The sequence below is a fragment of the Pseudophryne corroboree genome, chromosome 5, assembly GCF_028390025.1.
Source record: "Pseudophryne corroboree isolate aPseCor3 chromosome 5, aPseCor3.hap2, whole genome shotgun sequence".
Taxonomy (NCBI): domain Eukaryota; kingdom Metazoa; phylum Chordata; class Amphibia; order Anura; family Myobatrachidae; genus Pseudophryne; species Pseudophryne corroboree.
Window position 1 is genome coordinate 742374268 of NC_086448.1, and position 22146 is coordinate 742396413.

The 22146-nt window shown below is 46.7% G+C and overlaps 1 protein-coding gene across 3 annotated transcripts in view; it reads left to right on the top strand.

Annotated features, from left to right (window-relative positions):
* LOC134928402 (RNA-binding protein 12B-A-like) overlaps positions 1-21859 on the top strand; it is a 38318-nt gene extending 16459 nt beyond the window's left edge. For all 3 annotated transcript variants that reach the window (XM_063924101.1, XM_063924100.1, XM_063924102.1), the window contains exon 3: positions 17074-21859. In XM_063924101.1, the coding sequence (XP_063780171.1) occupies positions 17084-19549 (2466 nt within the window). In that variant the 5' untranslated portion in view covers positions 17074-17083 and the 3' untranslated portion in view covers positions 19550-21859. The remainder of the gene's footprint in view (positions 1-17073) is intronic.
* Positions 21860-22146: the final 287 nt, after the last annotated feature.

Here is a 22146-nt window from a genome sequence, read left to right on the forward strand (position 1 = left end):
GGTCCCGTTACCCGCTGACAGGACACTGAGCTCCTGAGGGAACTATTCGCAAGCCCCACCAAGGCGAGCGTACATTCCCGCAGCACACCGCCACTCCTAACAGAGCCAGAAGAATGAAGAGTGGCGAGTACTGACCCGGTGTCCTAGTTAGCGGGGCGCCGGCCATTATGGCGGCACGAGGGTACGGAGATGCACGGCTTTTCAACGGGGCGGAATGCGTCTCCAGACACATTACACAACTGCGTCACTGTACACAGTACCCAGACTGGCAAACACAGACTTAAAACGGTTATGCTCCATTTTAAGCACAAAAATTACCTCAACCAGTATACAAAAAAAAAAGTGTGAAGACCGCGCGCCATTGAAGGGGCAGGGCTTCACTATGAGAGGATCCTGCAGCTCACCAGCGCCATTTTCCCTCTGCAGTGGACACAGACGCTGACTGACAGGGACGTGCAGCTCCTCCGGTGTGTGACTCCAAATTACCTCAGGGGGTCATAGCAGGGGGGGAGCGATTATTAGTGTACTAAGTCCCCTATCAGGGTTCTTGGTCTGCGACCCAGCTAAGCTTGGCATTAGCAGTGAGGGCGCGGTGGGGGCTGGCTCCAACAACTCTGTCTCTCCCTGAAGGGCTCTTTGTGGGTTAATTGTGCTTAACCTTTTCCTGTGTGTGTGTGCTGTCACATTTACATTATATCAGGCAAAGAGTGTATTTCATGTACAGTGGAGTGTATTTCCTCATCAGGGGGCCCACTACTGGGTACTCAGGGCAGTGCACCTTCCCAGAATAGCGGGGCTGAACCGGAGTGGGTTAATTCTCTTTAAGTAATGATCTCCACTCTTTCTACAAAATTGTCCCGCAATGAGAAAGCGATGCAATACTTAAAACAGACTGTGGATGAGTTTATGAACAGAGACTCAGTCCCCAAAACAGAGTCTCAATCCCCTCCCATTTGTCCGCAAATGGGAGGGCCCATATCCTGCAATCTGACTCTGATGCTGATGGGTCAGACTTGGAGAGGAGGGTGAGGTGGACTTGGAGGGGGCGATGCGGCTCTGTCACAGGGAATAGAGGCTCTTATAGAGGCTATCAGAGATGTTCTGCATATTCCTGATAAGGTGTCAGAGGAGTGTGAGGAATCTTATTTTAATGTAAAAAAGAAGTCCTCAGTCACTTTTCCTGCGTCAAAGGAATTGAATACTCTGTTTGAAGAATCATAGGTTAATCCTGATAAGAAATGTCACATCCCTAAAAGGTTGCTCTGATCTTTTCCCTCTCCTTTGGAAGATAGGAAAAAATGGGAAAATCCGCCCATAGTGGACGCGTCAGTCTCTAGGCTGTCACGAAAGGTTGTATTACCTGTCCCTGGTGCAGCCTCCCTAAACGATATGGCTGATCGTGAAATTGAGACTACACTCAAATCATTGTACACAGCTGCTGGGGTGGCCTAAAGACTCACTGTTGCATGTGCGTGGATCACAAAACCCATTGCTAAATGGTCAGGTAACCTAATTGAGGGGTTAGATTCCTTGTCTAGGGGGGATGTTTTACTCCTGCAGCATATACAGGACTCTGCGAACTTTATGGTGGAGGCCATAAAAGAGATAGGCTTGCTTAACGCACGCACCACCGCTATGGCAGTGTCGGCACGCAGAGGCTTGTGGCTACGCCAGTGGACTGCTGACGCGGACTCCAGGAGAGGCGTGGAAGGCCTACCATTCATGGGACAGGCCTTGTTTGGTGATGAACTAGACAAATGGATCTCCAAAGCTACTGTGGATAAGTCTATGTATCTTCCTTCCGCAGCTCCCCCAACCAAGAAGGCTTATTCAGCTTCTAAGTTGCAGTCCTTTCGGACGGCCAAGTTCAAGGGCAAATCCAGAAGTGCTACTATGTCCTCCAGCGGCGCAAGAGGTAAACCACGCAAACCAGCAACTGCAGGTGCTCAGGAACAGAGCTCAGGCTCTGCTTCCTCAAAGCCTTCAGCATGACTGTGGACCGCAATGCCTGGAGGGCTGTCAGGTGGGAGCCCGACTACGATTCTTCTGTCAGATCTGGTCAAGTTCGTGCCAGGATCCCTGGGTCATGGATCTTATTTTTCAGGGCTACAGACTGGAGTTCCAAGATCTCCTACCTCACAGATTATTCAAATCAGGCTTACCGGTTTCACAGGAGGCAAGTATAACTTTACAGCATGCCATCCAAAAACTGGTACAGACTCAAGTCATTGTTCCAGTTCCACTTCATCTGCAAAACAAGGGGTACTGTTCCAACCTGTTTGTAGTACCAAAGCCGGACGGTTCGGTAAGGCCGATTCTGAACCTCAAGTTGTCGAACCTGTACTTACGAGTGTTCAAATTCAAGATGGAGTCTCTGAGAGCGGTAATCTCAGGTCTGGAGGAGGGGGAATTCCTAGTGTCTCTGGATATCAAGGATGCGTACCTTCACATTCCAATCTGGCCGCCTCATCAGGCTTACCTACGGTTTGCACTGCAGGACTGTCGCTACCAGTTCCAGGCCCTGCCATTTGGTCTCTCCACGGCACCTAGGGTGTTTACCAAGGTGATGGCAGAGATGATGTTTCTACTCCGCAAACAGGGAGTGAACATAATTCCGTATCTCGACGACCACCTGATAAAAGCACCGTCCAGGAAAAGGTTGCTGGACAGCATTGGTCTCTTAACCAAACTCCTCCAGGATCACGGGTGGATTCTGAACCTTCCAAAATCTCATCTGGAGCCAACACGGAGGCTTCCATTCCTGGGAACGATACGGAGTCGCAGAAGGTGTTGCTTCCGTTGGAAAAGGCATTGGTAATCCAGTCGATGGTTCGGGATGTCGTGAATCCAACCCGGATATATCGGTGCATCTGTGCATTCGCCTTCTGGGGAAAATGGTGGCTGCTTACGAGGCGCTTCAATACGGAAGGTTTCACGCAAGACCCCTCCAGCTCAGTCTGTTGGACAAATGCTCCGGATCGCATCTTCACATGCACCAGAGGATCCGTCTGTCGCCAGGATCTCCCTTCTGTGGTGGCTACAGACTTCTCACCTCGTTGAGGGTCGCAGGTTCGGAAGCCTCAAAGGTTGGGGAGCAGTCACCCAGGGGGTGCAGTTTCAGAGAAGATGGTCAAGTCAGGAAGTCATCCTTCCAATCAACATTCTGGAACGCAGGGCCATATACAACACCCTTCTGCAGGCCTCACATCTTCAAGATCGGGCCATTCAGGTCCAGTCGGACAATGTGATGGCAGTGACGTACATAAACCGACAGGGCGGAACCAAAAGCAGAGCAGCAATGTCGGAGGTGTCAAGAATTCTCCTCTGGAGAGAAAAAAACGCTGTGGCGTTGTCATCGGTCTTCATTCCGGGAGTAGACAACTCAGAAGCAGACTTCCTCAGCAGACACGACCTGCACCCGGGGGAGTGGGGCCTTGACCCGGAAGTGTTCAGGTGCTTGACACATCGATGGGGATATCCACAGATCGACATGATGGCCTCTCATCTCTACAAGAAGCTCAGGCGGTATTGTTCCTGGTAGAGAGACCCACAGGCGGTGGCGGAAGACGCCCTGACGACTCCATGGGTCTATCAGATAGTGTATGTTTCCTCCACTCCCTCTGATCCCAAGAATTTTAAATCGAATAAAAAGGGAAAAGGTTCTAGCAATACTCATTGCTCCGGACTGGCCAAGAAGGGCCTGGTATGCGGACATTCTGGAGATGCTCCTCGAAGATCTGCGTGGATCTAATGCAACAGGGCACGTTCGTCTATCAGGACTTTCCGGATCCCTAACAAGGTTATCCCAACTATGATCCAAGCCAGGAAGGTGGTAACGTCTAAGCATTACTATCGTATTTGGAAGAAATACGTCTCTTAGTGTGAGAGCAGAAATTATTCTGTTGTGGAATTTCATCTGGGACGTTTCCTGCTTTTTCTGCAGGCAGGTGTGGGTGTGGGCCTACGTCTGGGCTCCAAAAAGTCCAGATTTCGGCCATGTCCATTTTCTTTCAGAGACGATTGGCTTCTCTCCCTAAGGTCCAGACTTTCTTGAAAGGTGTTCTGCACATCCAACCTCCCTTTGTTCCTCCCACGGCACCATGGGATCTCAATGTGGTGCTGCAGTTTCTCCAATCGGACTGGTTTGAACCGTTACAGGAGGTGTACGTAAAATATCTTACGTGGAAGACAGTCACACTGTTGGCCTTGGCTTCAGCAAGACGTGCATCGGAGCTGGGGGCTTTGTCTCACAAAAGTCCCTATTTAATTTTCTCTAACGTCCTAGTGGATGCTGGGGACTCCGTCAGGACCATGGGGAATAGCGGGCTCCGCAGGAGACAGGGCACATCTAAAAAAGCTTTTAGGTCACATGGTGTGTACTGGCTCCTCCCCCTATGACCCTCCTCCAAGCCTCAGTTAGGTTTTTGTGCCCGTCCGAGAAGGGTGCAATCTAGGTGGCTCTCTTAAAGAGCTGTTTAGAAAAGTTTTTTTTTAGGTTTCATTCAGTGATTCCTGCTGGCAACAGGATCACTGCAACGAGGGACTTAGGGGAGAGATCTCCAACTCACCTGCGTGCAGGATGGATTGGGATCTTAGGCTACTGGACACTGAGCTCCAGAGGGAGTCGGAACACAGGTCAGCCTGGGGTTCGTCCCGGAGCCGCGCCGCCGATCCCCCTTACAGACGCTGAAGAAGACGGCAGAACGGAGGTCCGGAAACAGGCGGCAGAAGACTTCACAGTCTTCATGAAGGTAGCGCACAGCACTGCAGCTGTGCGCCATTGTTGTCACACGGCTCACTGACCTAGTCACGGAGGGTGCAGGGCGCTGCTGGGGGCGCCCTGGGCAGCAATATAAGTACCTTATTGGCAAAATAAATACATCACATATAGCCATTAAGGCTATATGTATGTATTTTAACCCAGGCCAGTTCTTAAAAACCGGGAGAAAAAAAAACCCGCCGAAAAAGGGGCGGAGCTTATTCTCCTCAGCACACAGCGCCATTTTCCCTCACAGAAAGGCTGAGGGGAAGGCTCCCATGCTCTCCCCTGCACTGCACTACAGAAACAGGGTTAAAACAGAGAGGGGGGGCACTAATTTGGCGATATAAATATATATTAAATGCTATAAGGGAGGAACACTTTTATAAAGGTTGTCCCTGTATAATTATAGCATTTTGGTGTGTGCTGGCAAACTCTCCCTCTGTCTCCCCAAAGGGCTAGTGGGTCCTGTCCTCTATCAGAGCATTCCCTGTGTGTGTGCTGTATGTCGGTACGTGTGTGTCGACATGTATGAGGAAAATGTTGGTGAGGAGGCGGAGCAAATTGCCTGTAATGGTGATGTCACTCTCTAGGGAGTCGACACCGGAATGGATGGCTTACTTGTGGAAGTACGTGATCATGTCAACACGCTGCGAGCCGGTTGACGACATGAGACGACCGGCAAACAAATTAGTACCTGTCCAGGCGTCTCAGACACCGCCAGGGGCTTGTAAAAACGCCCATTTACCTCAGGGACACTGACTCCAGTGTCGACGGTGAAGAAACAAACGTATTTTCCTTTAGGGCCACACGTTACATGTTAAGGGCATGAAGGAGGTGTTACATATTTCTGATACTACAAGTACCACAAATAAGGGTATTTTGTAGGGTGTGAATAAACTACTTGTAGTTTTGCCTAAATCAGATAAATTAAATGAAGTGTGTGATGATACGTGGGGTTCCTCCGATAGAAAGTTATGGGCGGTATACCCTTTCCCGCCAGAAGTAAGGGCGAGTTGGGAAACGCACCTTAGGGTGGATAAGGCGCTCACACGCTTATAAAAACAAGTGGCGTTACCGTCTCCAGATACGGCCGCCCTCAAGGAGCCAGCTGATAGGAAGCTGAAAAATAGCCTAAGAAGTATATACACACATACTGGTGTTATACTACGACCAGCAATCGCCTCAGACTGGATGTGCAGCGCTGAGGGGGCTTGGTCGGATTTCCTGACTGAAAATTTTGATACCCTTGACAGGGACAAGATTTTATTGTCTATAGAGCATTTTAAGGATGCATTTCTATATATGCGTGATGCGCAGAGGGATATTTGCATTCTGGCATCAAGGGTAAATGTGATGTCCATATCTGCCAGACGAAGACACGACAGTGGTCAGGTGAGGCAGATTCCAGACGGCACATGGAAGTATTGCCGTATAAAGGGGCGGTCCATCGGACCTGGTGGCCATGGCGACAGCTGAAAAATCCACCTTTTGTTCCCCGAGTCACATCTCAGCAGAAAAGGACACAGTCTTTTCAGTCTCAGTCCTTTCGTCCCCATACGGGCAGGCGGGCAAAGGCCAGTCATATCTGCCCAGGGGTAGAGAAAAGGGAAGAAGACTGCAGCAAGCAGCCCACTCCCAGGAACAGAAGCCCTTCACAGCTTCTGCCAAGTCCGCAGCATGACGCTGGGGCAGTACAAGTGGACTCAGGTGCGGTAGGGGGTCATCTCAAGAGTTTCAGCACGCATTGGGCTCACTCGCAAGGGGACTCCTGGATCCTACATGTAGTATCCCAGGTGTACATTGGAAATTCGAGACGTCTCCTCCTCACAAGTTCCGGAAGTCTGTTTTACCAACGTCTACCTCCGACAGGGAGGCAGTATTGGAAACAATTCACAGGCTGTATTCCCAGCAGGTGATAATCAAAGTACCCCTCCTACAACAAGGGAGGGGGTATTATTCCACACTATATTGTGGTACTGAAGCCAAACGGCTCGGTGAGATCTGGAATATTTGAACACTTACATACAAGCGTTCAAATCAAGATGGAGTCACTCAGAGCAGTGATAGCGAACCAGGAAGAAGGGGACGAGATGGTGTCACTGGATATCAGGGACATTTACCTACATGTCCAAATTTGCCCTTCTCACCAAGGGTACTTCAGGTTCGTGGTACAGAACTGTCACTATCAGTTCAGACGCTGCCGTTTGGATTGTCCACGGCGCCCCGGGTCTTTACCAAGGTAATGGCCGAAATGATGATTCTTCTTAAAAGAAACTTGGACGCTTTCCTGATAAGGGCAAGGTCCAGAGAACAGTTGGAGGTCGGAGTAGCACTATCTTTAATAGTTCTACGACAGCACGAGTGGATTCTAAATATTCCAAAATCGTAGCTTTTCCGAGGACACGTCTACTGTTCCTAGGGATGATTCTGGACACAGTCCAGAAAAAGGTGTTTCTCCCAGAGGAGAAAACCAGGGAGTTATCCGAGCTAATCGGGATCCTCCTAAAACCAGGAAAAGTGTCAGTGCATCATTGCACAAGAGTCCTGGTAAAAATGGTGGCTTATTACGAAGCAATTCCATTCGGCAGATTTCACGCAAGAACTCTTCAGTGGGATCTGCTGGACAAATGGTCCGGATCGCATCTTCAGATGCATCAGCGGATAACCCTATATCCAAGGACAAGGGTGTCTCTCCTGTGGTGATTACAGAGTGCTCATCTTCTAGAGGGCCACAGATTCAGCATTCAGGATTGGATGCTGGTAACCACGGAGGCCAGCCTGAGAGGCTGGGGAGCAGTCACACAGGGAAAAAATTTCCAGGAAAGTGTGATCAAGTCTGGAGAATTCTCTCCACATAGATGGAGCTAAGAGTGAAATTATAAGGCTCTAAACTTAGCAAGACCTCTGCTTCAAGGTCAGCCGGTATTGATCCAGTGGGATAACATCACGGCTGTCGCCCACGTAAACAGAAAGGGCGACACAAGAAGCTGGAGGGCAGTGAAAACACTGCAAGGATTTTTCGCTAGGCGGAAAATCATGTGATAGCACTGTCAGCAGTGTTCTCTCCGGGAGTGGACGACTGGGAAGCAGACTTCCTCAGCAGGCATGACCTCCACCTGGGAGAGTGGGAACTTCATAGGGAAGTTTTTCCGCATGATTGTGAGCCATTGGCAAAGACCAAAGGTGGAAATGATGGCGTCCCGCCCGAACAAAAAACGGGACAGGTATTGCGCCAGGTCATGAGACCTTCAGGCGATAGCTGTGGATGTCCTGGTAACACCGTGGGTGTAACAGTCGGTGTATGTGTTCCCTCCTCTGCTTCTCATAACCAAGGTATTGAGAATTATAAGACATAGAGGAGTATGAACTATACTCGTGACTCCGGATTGGCCAAGAGGGACTTGGTACCCGGAACTTCAAGAGATGCTCACAGAGGACTAAGGGCCTGGGGAGCTAAGAAGGGACTTGCTTCAGCAGGTACCATGTCTATTCCAAGACTTACCGCGGCTGCGTTTGACGGCATGGCGGTTGAATGCCGGATCCTGAAGGAAAAAGGCATTCCATAAGAGGTCATACCTACCCTGGTCAAAGCCAGGAAGGAGGTGATCGCACAACGTCATCACCACATGTGGTGAAAATATGTTGCGTGGGTGAGGCCAGGAAGGCCCCACGAAGAAAATTCAACTAGGTCGATTTCTACACTTCCTGAAAACAGGAGTGTTTTGAGCCTAAAATTGGGGTTCTTTAAGGTTTTAAGTTTCGGCCCTGTAGAATTTCTTCCGAAAAGAATTGACTTCAGTTCCTGAAGTCCAGATTGTCAAGGGAGTATTGCATATACACCCCTTTTTGTGCCTCTAGTGGCACCGTGGGATCTCAACATAGTGTTGGGATTCCTTAAAATCATATTGGTTTGAACCGCTCAAATCTGTGGATTTGAAATATATCACATGGAAAGTGAACATGCTGTTGACCAATATCTCACATGGACAGTGACCATGCTGTTGGTCCTGGCCTCGGCCAGGCCTTTGTCAGAATGGGCGGCTTTGTCTTGCAAAAGCCCATATTTAATTTTCCATTCGGACAGGACAGAACTGGGACTCGTCTCCAGTTTTCTTCCTAAGGGGGTGTCAGGTTTTTCACCTGAAACAACCTATTATGGTGCCTGCGGCTTCTAGGGACTTGGAGGACTCCAAGTTACTAGACGTTGTCAGGACCCTATATATATATATATATATATATATATATATATATATATATATATATATATATATATATATATATATATATATATATATAGTTTAGGACGGCTGGAGTCAGAAAGTCTGACTTGCTGTTTATATTGTATGGCACCCAACAAGATGGGTGCTCCTGCGTCTAAACAGACGATTGCACGTTGGATCTGTAGCACAATCCAACTTGCACATTCTGTGGCAGGCGTGCCACAGCCTAAATCTGTAAAGGCCCACTCCACTAGGAAAGTGGGCGCATCTTGGGCGGCTGCCCAAGGGGTCTCGGCATTACAACTTTGCCGAGCAGCTACGTGGTCAGGGGAGAACACGTTTGTAAAATTTTACAAATTTGATACTCTGGCTAAGGAGGACCTGGAGTTCTCTCATTCGGTGCTGCAGAGTCATCCGCACTCTCCCGCCCGTTTGGGAGCTTTGGTATAATCCCCATGGTCCTGACGGAGTCCCCAGCATCCACTAGGACGTTAGAGAAAATAAGAATTTACTTACCGATAATTCTATTTCTCGTAGTCCGTAGTGGATGCTGGGCGCCCATCCCAAGTGCGGTTTGTCTGCAATGCTTGTACATAGTTATTGTTACAAAAATCGGGTTATTCTTGTTGTGAGCCATCTTTTTCAGAGGCTACTTCGTTTTGTTATCATACTGTTAACTGGGTTCAGATCACAAGTGGTACGGTGTGATTGGTGTGGCTGGTATGAGTCTTACCCGGGATTCAAGATCCTTCCTTATTGTGTACGCTCGTCCGGGCACAGTACCTAACTGAGGCTTGGAGGAGGGTCATAGGGGGAGGAGCCAGTACACACCATGTGACCTAAAAGCTTTTTTAGATGTGCCCTGTCTCCTGCGGAGCCCGCTATTCCCCATGGTCCTGACGGAGTCCCCAGCATCCACTACGGACTACGAGAAATAGAATTATCGGTAAGTAAATTCTTATTTTCCATGAGGACAGAGCTGAATTCAGAACTCGTCAGCAATTTCTTCCTAAAGTGGTGTCTGGGTTTCACGTCAACCAACCTATTGTGGTTCCGGTTGTTACCGACACCTCTGCTACTTCAAAGTCTTTAGATGTTGTGAGGGCTTTGAAGGTGTATGTAAAGCAAACAGCTCGTCACTGAAAATCTGACTCTGTTCTTTATGATCGCAATAATATGGGTGTCCTGCTTCAAAACAGACAATTGCACACTGGATCAGGCTTACTATCCAGCATGCTTATTTCACGGCAGGTTTGCCATGTCCAAAATCTGTACAGGCCCACTCTACTAGCTCAGTGGGTTCTTCCTGGGTGGCTGCCCGGGGTGTCTCGGCTTTACAGCTCTGCCGAGCAGCTACTTGGTTTGGTTCGAACACGTTTGCTAAGTTCCACAAGTTCGATACTTTGGCCTCTGAGGACCTTCAGTTTGGTCAATCAGTTCTGCAGGAACCTCAGCACCCTTCCCCCTGTTTGGGAGCTTTAGTATATCCCCATGGTACTAAATGGACCCCAGTATCCTCTAGGACGTAAGAGAAAATAGTATTTTAATTACCGGTAAATTCTTTTCTCGTAGTCCGTAGAGGATACTGGGCGCCCGCCCGGTGCTTAGTTCTTCCTGCACTGTCAACATTTGCTATGTAAGCAAAAAATAGGATTTTAATTACCTACCAGGAAATCCTTTTCTCATAGTCCATAGAGGATACTGAGCGCCCGCCCAGTGCTTCCTGCACTGTTACTTGGTTAAGTAATGTTGGTTCAGCCATTGCTGTTCCTGTTTCAAGTTTGGTTAGCTTGGATTTCCTTTTGTGTGCTGGTTTGGAATCTCATCACTATCCTTATCTATCCTTCTCTCAAAGTATGTCCGTCTCCTCGGACACGGTTTCCTAGACTGAGTCTGGTAGGAGGGTCATAGAGGGAGGAGCCAGCCCACACTATCAAATTCTTAAAGTGCCCATGACTCTTAGTGGACCCTTCTATATCCTATGGTACTAAATGGAACCCCAGTATCCTCTACGGACTACGTGAAAAGGATTTACCGGTAGGTAATTAAAATCCTATTTTTCGTTTACATAGCAAATGTTGACCGTTTTTATTTGCTGTAATGAAAAATATAAGAAAATGTTGGCGCTGAAAAAAAAAATTTAGACTATAAACATGTTTCAACTGTAAAAAAATTTTTTGCAGACTAATAAATTACCTTTTTTTTTTTACAGGTGCCACATATGTTTATATTCTAATTATTTTTATTTATTTTTAATTATTATTATTATTATTTTTAACAGCGTATATATATATTCTTATGTAATCGTTTTATTTAATGGCCTGCTTTTTTTTCTTTTCATAGCGCAGAGGTAAAAATATATTTCTCTTACGTCCTTGAGGATGCTGGGGTCCACATTAGTACCATGGGGTATAGACGGGTCCCTTGGGAGCCATGGGCACTTTAAGAGTTTAAAAGTGTGGGCTGGCTCCTCCCTCTATGCCCCTCCTACCAGACTCAGTTTAGAAAATGTGCCTGGTGGAGCCAGTCACAGCTAGGGGAGCACCTAGGAATTTTTCTAGTTTTATTGTTTTTTTCTAAGAGTTAGGTACAGGAAGGCTGCTGGCAACAGCCTCCCTGCTTCGTGGGACTTGGGAAGGGGAGGAGTAGGAACCAACTTTAGAAGTTAATGGTTCTCTATCTCCGCTGACAGGACACTGACCTCCCGAGGTTGCTGATCGCAAGCCCACGAGGCGACCGCTCACTTCCGCAGCACGGCTGCCACCCCCTTTCAGTGCCAGAAGATGGAGTGGTGAGTATGATACCGGCACCCCGGTAAGCGGGTCGCCGGCTGGAATGGAGGCACAAGGGTAGGAGCTTCGCTTTGACAGGCTGCGCTCCGGAGGGCTCAGCGGTACTTGATGTGCGGTGCTGTGAGGGGCGCCCTGGGCCAGCGCAAATACCCTACACTGGTCAATATGCTAACAGGGGCTAGTCCACTGTTAGCAGCCAAATCACCTCAGGCCAGTATAATCATTGAAAGCGGGAAGATGCGCCATTACAGGGGCGGGGCTTCTTCCTCAGAGCGGATCCAGCACTCACCAGCGCCATGTTCTCCCTGCAGATCACACTGAAGAGACGCTGACAGGGAGCGCTGCCCTCCACATAACTCCAGCATACCTCTGCGGTAGCAGGGTGTTATAGACACGGGGAGGGAGAGTGTAGTAATAGCTGTTTAATCTATTAAAGTTATTCAGTCAGCGCTGGCTGTTTACTGTATAAACTGCCTACTGGGGCGCTGTCTCTCTCTGAAGGTACTCTGGGGGAAACTGTCTGCATTTTACTGTGTGTGTGTGTGTGTGTGTGTGTGTGTGTGTGTGTGTGTGTGTGTGTGTGTGTGTGTGTGTGTGTATAGCTCACATAAATATGTCTAGGAACTCTGTATCTTGTGCTGCAGAGTGTGTATCTTCACCTGTAAAGTTTATTCCATGTACTCATGACTGTAATATACTGTCTCAGCCTTCTGAATCCGAACCCCCATGGGTGGATTCTATTAGGGGAATAATATCCCAGATTTCATCTCGGATAGCTTAAAATGAGATTGAAACACAGGTTTTGAGAAAGTCTCTTGAGGTTTTGTCGTATTCAGCTCCCACTACCTCTTCAAAGACCCCAATTGTTTACCCTAAGAAGCATGCTCTTGCCCGGATAATGCAAGCTGACACGGATACCGACTGATACAGGGGACGGTGATGGGGATATGCAGGGGGGTGATGCATCCCTTGCTAAGGGGGTGCAACTCATGATTGAGGCTATTAGGGACATCTTACACATTACTGATAAGGTACCTGAGCAAGTAGAGGAGGCTTACTTTACTGACAAAAAGAAATCCTCCCTTACTTTCCCTGTGTCTAAGGAATTAAACGCATTGTTTGAAAAATCCTGGGAAAACCCAGAGAAAAAATTCCAGATCCCAAAAAGGGTTTTCATTGCTTTTCCTTTCCCTGAGGAGGACAGGAAAAGGTGGGAAATCCCGCCTATAGTAGACGCTTCTGTGTCTAGGTTGTCTAAAAAAAAAAAGTGGTTTTACCTGTCCCTGGGTCCACCGCTTTAAAAGAGCCGGCTGACCGTAAGATAAGGACTACACTCAAATCAATATACACAGCTACTCTTAGCGTTAAGACCCACTATTGCTTGTGCGTGGATTTCTAAAGCCATAGTAAAGTGGTCAGGCACATACTAGAGGAATTAGATTCTGTGGATAGAAGTGACACTGAATTGTTCTTATGTCACATTCAGGACTTTGCAGGTTTCATGGTGGAGGCCATGAAGTACCTTGGCCATCTTAATGCGAGGGCTTCTTCCATGGCTGTCTCGGCACGCAGGGGACTCTGGCTGCGTTAATGGTCTGCGGATGCGGAATCCAAGAAGAGTGTGAAGACCTACCCTTCACAGGTCAGGCTCTGTTTGGGGAATGCGTGGATCTCCACGGCAACTGCGGTTAAGTCAACATTTCTTCCCTAAGCAACACTGCCTACTAGGAAATCTTATCCTACGTCTACAATGCAGTCCTTTCGGACCGCGAAAGTTAAAAAGTCCAAACCCCCTTCCACTTTCTTTAGAGGAGGTCGGGGGAAATACAGAAAACCTGCACCAACAGGTTCCCAGGAACAGAAACCTGGTTCTGCTTCCTCAAAATCCTCGGCATGACGGTGGACCTCCCAGCCTGGATATCGGGCAGGTGGGAGCAAGATTAAGAAATTTCAGTTATGTCTGGGCGTCATCAGGCCTAGACCCCTGGGTACAAGATATGGTTACCCAGGGGCACAGACTGGAGTTTCAAGAACTCCCACCTCACAGGATCTTCCAAATCAGGCTTACCAGGTTTGCTGACAGAAAGTGCTATCCTACAGGAAACCATTCAAAAATTGCTAAGGTCAAATGTCATTGTTCCAGTTCCACCTCACCTAGCAAACAAGGGTTATTACTCAAACCTGTTTGTGGTACCGAAACCGGATGGTTCGGTCAGGCCAATATTGAACCTAAAGTCGTTGAACCCTTATTTGAGGGAATTCAAATTCAAGATGGAGTTTTAGAGCGGTCTGGAGGAGGGGGAATTTCAAGTATCCCTGGATATCAAGGATGTGTACCATCACATTCCTCACCAGGCTTATCTAAGATTTACGCTGCTGGACTGTCACTATCCGTTCCAGGCATTTCTGTTTGGCCTCTCCACGGCACCAAGGGTGTTCATCAAGGTCATGGCAGAGATACTACTCCTCCGCAAGCAGGGTGTGAACATACTTTTTTATCTGGACGATCTGCTGATAAAAGCGTCTTCCAGGGAGAAGCTGTTGCACAGCATTGCTCTCTCAACTCAACTACTCCAGGATCATGGATGGATCCTGAATCTTCCAAAGTCGCATCTGGTGTTGACAAGGAGACTGTCCTTCCTGGGGATGATCCTAGGCACGGAAGTACAGAGGGTGTTTTTGCCGGAGGAGAAAGCGTTGGTGATATAAACAATGGTCCGGGATGTCCTGAAGCCAGACCGGGTATCTGTTCATCAGTGCATTCGCCTTCTGGGGAAGATGGTTGCCTCCTATGAGTATGGAAGATTTCATGCACGGTTTTTCCAACTGGATCTCATCTTCACATGCACCAGAGGATTCGTCTGTCACCGAAAGCAAGAATCTCGCTCCTCTGGTGGCTGCAAACCTCTCACCTACTAGAGGGCTGCAGGTTCGGGGTTCAGAATTGGATCCTCCTAACCACGGATGCAAGTCTCGGAGGTTGGGAGCAGTCACCCAAGAGGAAAACTTCCAAGGAAGGTGGTCAAGTCTGGAATCCATCCTTCCAATAAACATTCTGGAACTAAGTGCAGTGTACAAGGGTCTTCTACAAGCGGCACATCTTCTGAAAGATCAGGCTAGTCAGGTTCAGTCGGACAATGTACCGACTGTGGCCTACATAAACCGACAAGGCGGAACCAAGAGCAGAGCGGCAATGTCAGAGGTAACAAGAATCATCCTCTGGGCGGAAAAGCACGCGGTGGCGCTGTCAGCAATCTTCATTCCGGTTGTGAACAACTGGGAAGCGGACTTCCTCAGCAGACACTAACTTTATCCAGAGGTGTTCACAGAGGTGACAAGTCTTTGGGGCGTACCTCAAATAGACATGATGGCCTCCCGCCTCAACAAGAAGCTTCGGAGGTACTGTTCCAGGTCGAGAGACCCACAAGCAGAGGTGGTGGACGACCTGGTAAATCCGTGGGTGTTCCAGTCAGTGTATGTATTCCCTCCACTTCCACTCATCCCAAGGATTCTCAAAATAATCAAAAGAAGAGTTCAGGCTATCCTCATTGCTCCAGACTGGCCGAGAAGGGCTTGGTACGCGGATCTTCTGGAGTTACTGCTGGAAGACCCGAGGCCCCTTCTTCTTCGGGAGGACCTTCTGCAACAGGGGGCCGTTGCTTATCAAGACTTACCACGGCTACGTTTGACGGCATGGAGGTTGAACGCCAGAGCTTAGCTCAGAAGGGCATCCCGTACAAAGTTATTCCTACCCTGATACAGGCTAGGAAGGGAGTAATGTCTAAACACTACCATCGTATTTTGGAAAGTACGTGTCTTGGTGTGAATCCAAGAAGTTTCCTACGGTGGAGTTTCAACTAGGGCGGTTTCTCCTCTTTCTACAAGCAGGTGTGGATGTGGGCCTGCGTTTGGGCTCCATAAAAGTCCAGATCTTGGCCTTGTCCATTTTCTTCCAGAAACAATTGGCGGTCCTCCCTGAGGTTCAGACTTTCTTGAAAGGGATTCTGCACATCCAGCCTCCCTTTGTGCCTCCTACGGCACCTTGGGATCTTAATGTGGTGCTGCAGTTCCTACAGTCGAATTGGTTTGAACCGTTACAGGAGGTTGAGGTCAAGTTTCTTACTTGGAAGGTGGTCACACTATTGGCATTGGCATTTGCTAGACGTGTCTCTGAATTGGGGGCATTGTCCTGCAGGAGCCCCTACTTGATTTTCCATGAAAATAGAGGTGAGCTCAGGACGCATCAGCAATTTCTTCCGAAGGTTGTGTTGGCTTTCCATATAAACCAACCTATTGTGGTGCCAGTAGCTACTGACTCCTCAATTACTTAAAAATCCTTGGATGTTGTAAGGGCTTTGAAGATTTATGTGACGAGAACTTCTCGTCACAGAAACTCGGATGCTCTGTTTGTCCTTTATGATCACAATAAGGTTGGGTGTCCTGCTTCTAAGCAGACGATTTCTCGCTGGATCAGGTTTACTATACAGCATGCTTATTCTACGGCAGGCTTGCCGTGTCCAAAATCTGTTAAGGCCCACTCTACTCGTAAAGTGGGTTCTTCCTGGGCGGCTGCCCGGGGTGTCTCAGCTTTACAGCTTTGCCGAGCGGCTACTTGGTCAGGATCGAACACGTTTGCTAAGTTCTACGAGTTCGATACTTTGGCCTCTGAGTACCTAAAGTTTGGTCAATCGATTCTGCAGGAGCCTCCACGCTCTCCCTTCCGTACTGGGAGCTTTGGTACATCCCCATGGTACTAATGGGCCCCAGCATCCTCTAGGACGTAAGAGAAAATAGGATTTTAATTACCTAATGGTAAATCCTTTTCATGTAGTCCATAGAGGATGCTGGGCGCCCGCCCAGCGCTTCGTTTTCCTGCATTTGTTACTTAGTTAAGTACTGCATTGTTACTTGGTTAAGTACTGTTGTTCGGCTGTTGCTGGATTGTTTCAATCTGGTTAGCTTGGTTTTCTGTTTTGTGTGAGCTGGTGTGAATCTCACCACTATCTGTACTTCCCTCTCTCGAAGTATGTCCGTCTCCTCGGGCACAGTTTCTAGACTGAGTCTGGTAGGAGGTGCATAGAGGGAGGAGCCAGCCCACACTATTAAACTTTTAAAGTGCCCATGGCTCGCAAGGGACCCATCTATACCGCATGGTACTAATGTGGACACCAGCATCCTCTACGGACTACGAGAAAAGGATTTACCGGTAGGTAATTAAAATCCTATTTTATGTAATGAAAAATAGTTTAGCAATAAATATACTATATTCTTTTTTTTCTTTTTTTTTTTCCTCCAACAGGTGTCTAAGAATGTCTCTAACTGTTCGTTTAGAGGGTCTGTCAAGTTCAGCAAGCTCGCGCGATATTCGAGGTTACTTTTCTGGATTGGAAATTCCCCTGGGAGGGGTGACGGTCATTGGTGGAAAAAGGGGCGAAGCTTTTGTTAACTTTATAAAATGGGACGATGCACGGCAAGCAATTCTGCAAACAGGACGCCCCTTAAAGGATTCTACTATTCATGTTTCACTCAGCTCTAGAGAAGAAATGGAACGTGCGTTACAATACACTGAAATCCTTTCAAAAACGTCCGTATCTGATAAGAATGGAACGCATGAGGAAAGGAATAGAGATGAACGAGATGCAGTTTCGCTCAGAACACACGTATATTTACGCATAAAAGTTAGTGCTTCAGAAGCAACATTAACAGATATCCAAAGGTTTTTTAATAGACTTCACATTATAGATGTATTGTACTTTAAAGATGAACGATCAGTTAGGAGTGGTGATGCAATAGTTAAATTTGCCTCTAATGTAGAAGCAACCGAGGGTTTCAATAGATATAGGGATAGTAAGTCAATACGTGTGTCATGGTCTAGTGAAGGGGATTGGCTTAAATATGGTGGCATAGAGGATGATTCACGTTCAAGACATGGAAGAAAAAGAACTCGGTCCAGGTCTCCGCGAAAGCGCTCAAGGTCCCCACGCAGGCGCTCCAGGTCTCCGCTCAGGCGCTCCAGGTCTCCGCTCAAGCGCTCCAGGTCTCCGCTCAGGCGCTCCAGGTCTCCGCGCAGGCGCTCCAGGTCGCCGCGTAAGCGCTCCAGGTCGCCGCGCAAGCGCTCCAGGTCGCCGCGCAGGCGCTCCAAGTCGCCGCGCAGGCGCTCCAGGTCTCCGCGAAGGCGTTCCAGGTCATCAGGAAGGCGATCTAGGTCTTCAGGAAGACGGTCCAGGTCTCTGCGAAGACGTTCCAGGTCTTCAGGGAGGCGCTCCAGGTCTCCGCGAAAACGTTCCAAGTCTCCGGGGAGGCGTTCCAGGTCTGAGAGACAGTGTTCTCGTTCTTCTTCTAGGCATTCTAAGTCTCCAGAAAGTCAGTCTGATGAGAATAGTTCTAATTCAGATGAGTTTCATGTGCGTGTGCTAAACGTAAGCAACAGTGTGGAAAAATCGGACTTAAAGAAATTGTTTTACAATTACGTGAGCGACAGTAACATTACATTTGTGCATGATGAAAAAGGCCATAGAACAAGGGAGTGCTTTGTCATGTTCTCAAGTGATGAACACCGTAAAAAAGTTCTTCGGTTTGACAAATGTATGTTTAAGGGACGAACCATGTATATTTCTTCAATTTCTAAATCACGCATGCAAAAGTTGCTTGCAGAAAACAAAGCAATGTCCTCACAGGATTTTTCAAATGGACAATATTTCTACTTGAGAAACTTTCCTTCCAATGTTTCTAAAAGTGATGTTCAGGAATTCTTTTCTGGCTTTTCTCTGAAAGAAGGGGATATTTATCTGCTATGTGACAAAAAAGGAGTTCCACTAGGGGAAGTATTGGTAAACTTCACAACCAAAGAAGAAGTAACCAAGGCTGATAAATTAAATCGCAAAAAGTTCAAAGGCAAAGAAATTCCATTGAAACGTATTCCTGAGGAAAAGTTGAAAAGTATTCTGCGGTACAATTCTGTACTCCCAGGATCTACAGATCCATACGACTGTGTAACCCAGGAGGACGATACGCTTGAAGATAATGATTTAACCCAGGAAGATGGTTCATCTGAAGATAAGAGAGGCAAAACTGATTTATACGGTACCCAGGATGCCAGTACAGCTGACAATGATTTTTTCCAGATAGACCATGAGTGTGTTACTCAAGCAGATGATGTAGATGATGAACCCATTGAGGACTCGGATACCAATGCACCCAATGAGGACTCAGATACCAATGCAGATATTAAACATGAGGATACATCTTTCATCCAGGCAGACAGTGCACCCAATGATGAGTCTGATACCCATGCAGATATTAAACATGAGGATAAGTCTGCCATCCAGGCCGACATTGCACCCAATGATGAGTCTGATACCCATGCCAATATTAAACAGGAGGATAAGTCTGCCATCCAGGCCGACAATGTACCAAATGATGATTCTGATACCCATGCCGATATTAAACAGGAGGATAAGTCTGCCATCCAAGCCGACAATGCACCAAATGATGATTCTGATACCCATGCCGATATTAAACAGGAGGATAAGTCTGCCATCCAAGCCGACAATGCACCAAATGATGATTCTGATACCCATGCCGATATTAAACAGGAGGAAAAGTCTGCCATACAGGCCAACAATGCACCAAATGATGATTCTGATACCCATGCCGATATTAAACATGAGGGTAAGTGTTTAATCCAGGCAGATGATGCACACAATGAGGTCTGTGTTACAAAGGTAAATAGCATGCATGGCAACGAGACGATCAATGATAAAGCCATGGAATAGGACAATGTTCTGCAGAAATTAAGCCGCCCAGTCCTCAGACTGAGCTTATTCTTTTATATTTCAAAGACATTTACACCCATACAGGATTCTGATGTAGGATTGTTTAACTGATGTCAGGCGCCTAGTTACACGAGTGACGCAAAAATGTGGAAGATAAAGATTTGGAAAACCGAATGGTGTCATGTTCTTACGTGGTTTGGATATGTTTGGCCTTATATGTCACCCTTGAATAGCAGGAAGATGTTTGTGCCTCCCTTAGGGCTCGCACTAATCATATGACATCACCGCTGTTTGCTGCTGCCAGTGTGTTATATAAAGAGTGATGAGATTGTTGCACACATATAATATCTTTCCATTTTCCTTCTCTTATTGCAATGTATCTACGAAGTAACGTCTGGATAGTTGTAGCATGCAGTGGTCTTGGCGGTGATATCAGCAAGATGGGTCCCAAGAGAGGCAGCTTCACATATCTGCTACTCGGATGGGAAATGCAGCAGCATAGGGAATATTGTCATCTCATCGACCTCTCCATATTTATGTAGTGATTTCTGTAAGTCTCACACTTTGCCAAGTTAAGAAGCTGTGTCTGTTGTGAGTGTATGTAAACGCATATTTGGGATAGATAATGAGAGTGAGCCACCCTTACTCAAATGCATTCTGAACACATTGCACATGGAGCAGTAAATGGTCATTAGCTTTTATACAACACACATTTACTTTGTGTTGCCACTCTGTGCAATCTATCAAATGCACTGGAATGCAACATGGCTTTTATTCAGTAGTCCTGTGAAATAGACCTCCAGGAAAAAAAATTAAAAGATAAAGGACAGACTTTAAATATGCCATTTGCTAGGAAACATTAAAAATTACATCTTTGCTTCATAAAATGTAATGTTTATACATATTTGCAATGTTTAATACATTGATGGACAGGTCTCAAGATCAGGATGCACCTAAAGTGTGGGCGTCGTCAGCACTTTGGACAGCTACACTGGAGGACTTCTCTGCAGCATTTGACAGGCACACAGCTGTCCTTAATCACTGCCGGTAACAAATGAGTGCTGCGATGTAATTTTAATCTCTGTCCTCGATTACAGACCAGAATATTGCAGATATTGCAAACAGGTTATCATAGGGTTCACTTTCTCGCACTGCTACACAGCCAAAGGTAGGCCCACTTTACTTGTGGGGTAACCGTGTTACTGCAGTAGGTCACTGAAGCTCAGCACCTATAGGGAAGAGAGGTCAAGGGTGCATCTGTAAAATAATTTTTTTAGAAGGTCACATATATAGAACGATTATCAGACAGGAAAACATTACACGTTTTTGCTCGCACCCCATAGAGGTGTGAGCAGAGATTAGCAACATTTTCCTACCGTAATAACCTCATGTGTGGCCAGCCCCAGACCATACAAGGTTCCAACAACACATCAAACTTAATTGAATCTCCCCCTTTAATAACTGATAACACACACATAGTGATATCAATGAGTTGGTCTGATTTCACAGTATGATCCCAAAACAACCATGAAGTCTAGTAATCAGATGATCAAGATTAGTTTATAGCTATTGGGATGGAGGCTGCAATATCGGGTACCATTTACTGTGGAAGTGGTCCAGATGCCCAGACAGATTTTCACGTGGCCAAGTCTTATCTAATTTGATCGCCATTTAGGTCGCTAACACGAACAATTAGCCTTGTTTTCATGCAGGGATTCATTGATGATTCTCTACTAGGGGAAACATTGGTAAGATTCTCAACTGATGAAGAATCAGCTAGGTCTAATAAACTAGTACAGGGGTAGACAACCTCCAGCACTCCAGCAGCTGTGGAACTACACATCCCAGCATGCCTGCCAAAGTTATAGCATGCCTTAACAGCAAAGCTATGGCAGGGAATGCTGTGATGTGTAGTTCTGTAGCAGCTGGAGTGCCACAAATTGCCTATCCCTGAACTAGTCTGAATAGCTAGCTCAAGTATAAAACACAATCCATTTTCTGAAGCAAAGATCTAAAAGGTGAAGTTGGAGAGAAAATCTTCCTTCAATGTTTGACTTTTTTTTTTTTTTAATATATGTAAGTTTTCCATTAAACATTTTCTTTTCCTTAAAGTGAAACTGATTTTTTTTTTTGTTATGTAAATAGTTGAATTATATATAGTTAATTGTAAAATCTTGAGCTTTTTGTCACATAAAACTATTAGTAATAATCTCACAGGTTATGAAACTGCATTGTGTTATGATCTGATTTGTGCTTTTCCTGAATCCGCCTTTGTTTCCTAAAATAAAATAAAATAAAAAAAAGTTATCATTCATGTATTTATTTTTATTCTACACGTAAATTATGTGGTGTTGCAATGGGTGTTCATTAATCACAATTGAGCGTTATTCCACAGTAAAATTAATGAACATAATAACGAATACCTAATAGCACATAAGTGTTAAGAAATAACCAGTTGTACAGTGGGCCTAATTCAAAGATTTACGCAAACCTGATAGTTGAGTGCTTGAAGAATGGGTCCTGCATTGTTGCACGTAGTTCCTCCTGAGCCACAGCTGGATTGACAGGCTGAGGCCGACTGTGGGCAGGGTAGGGGT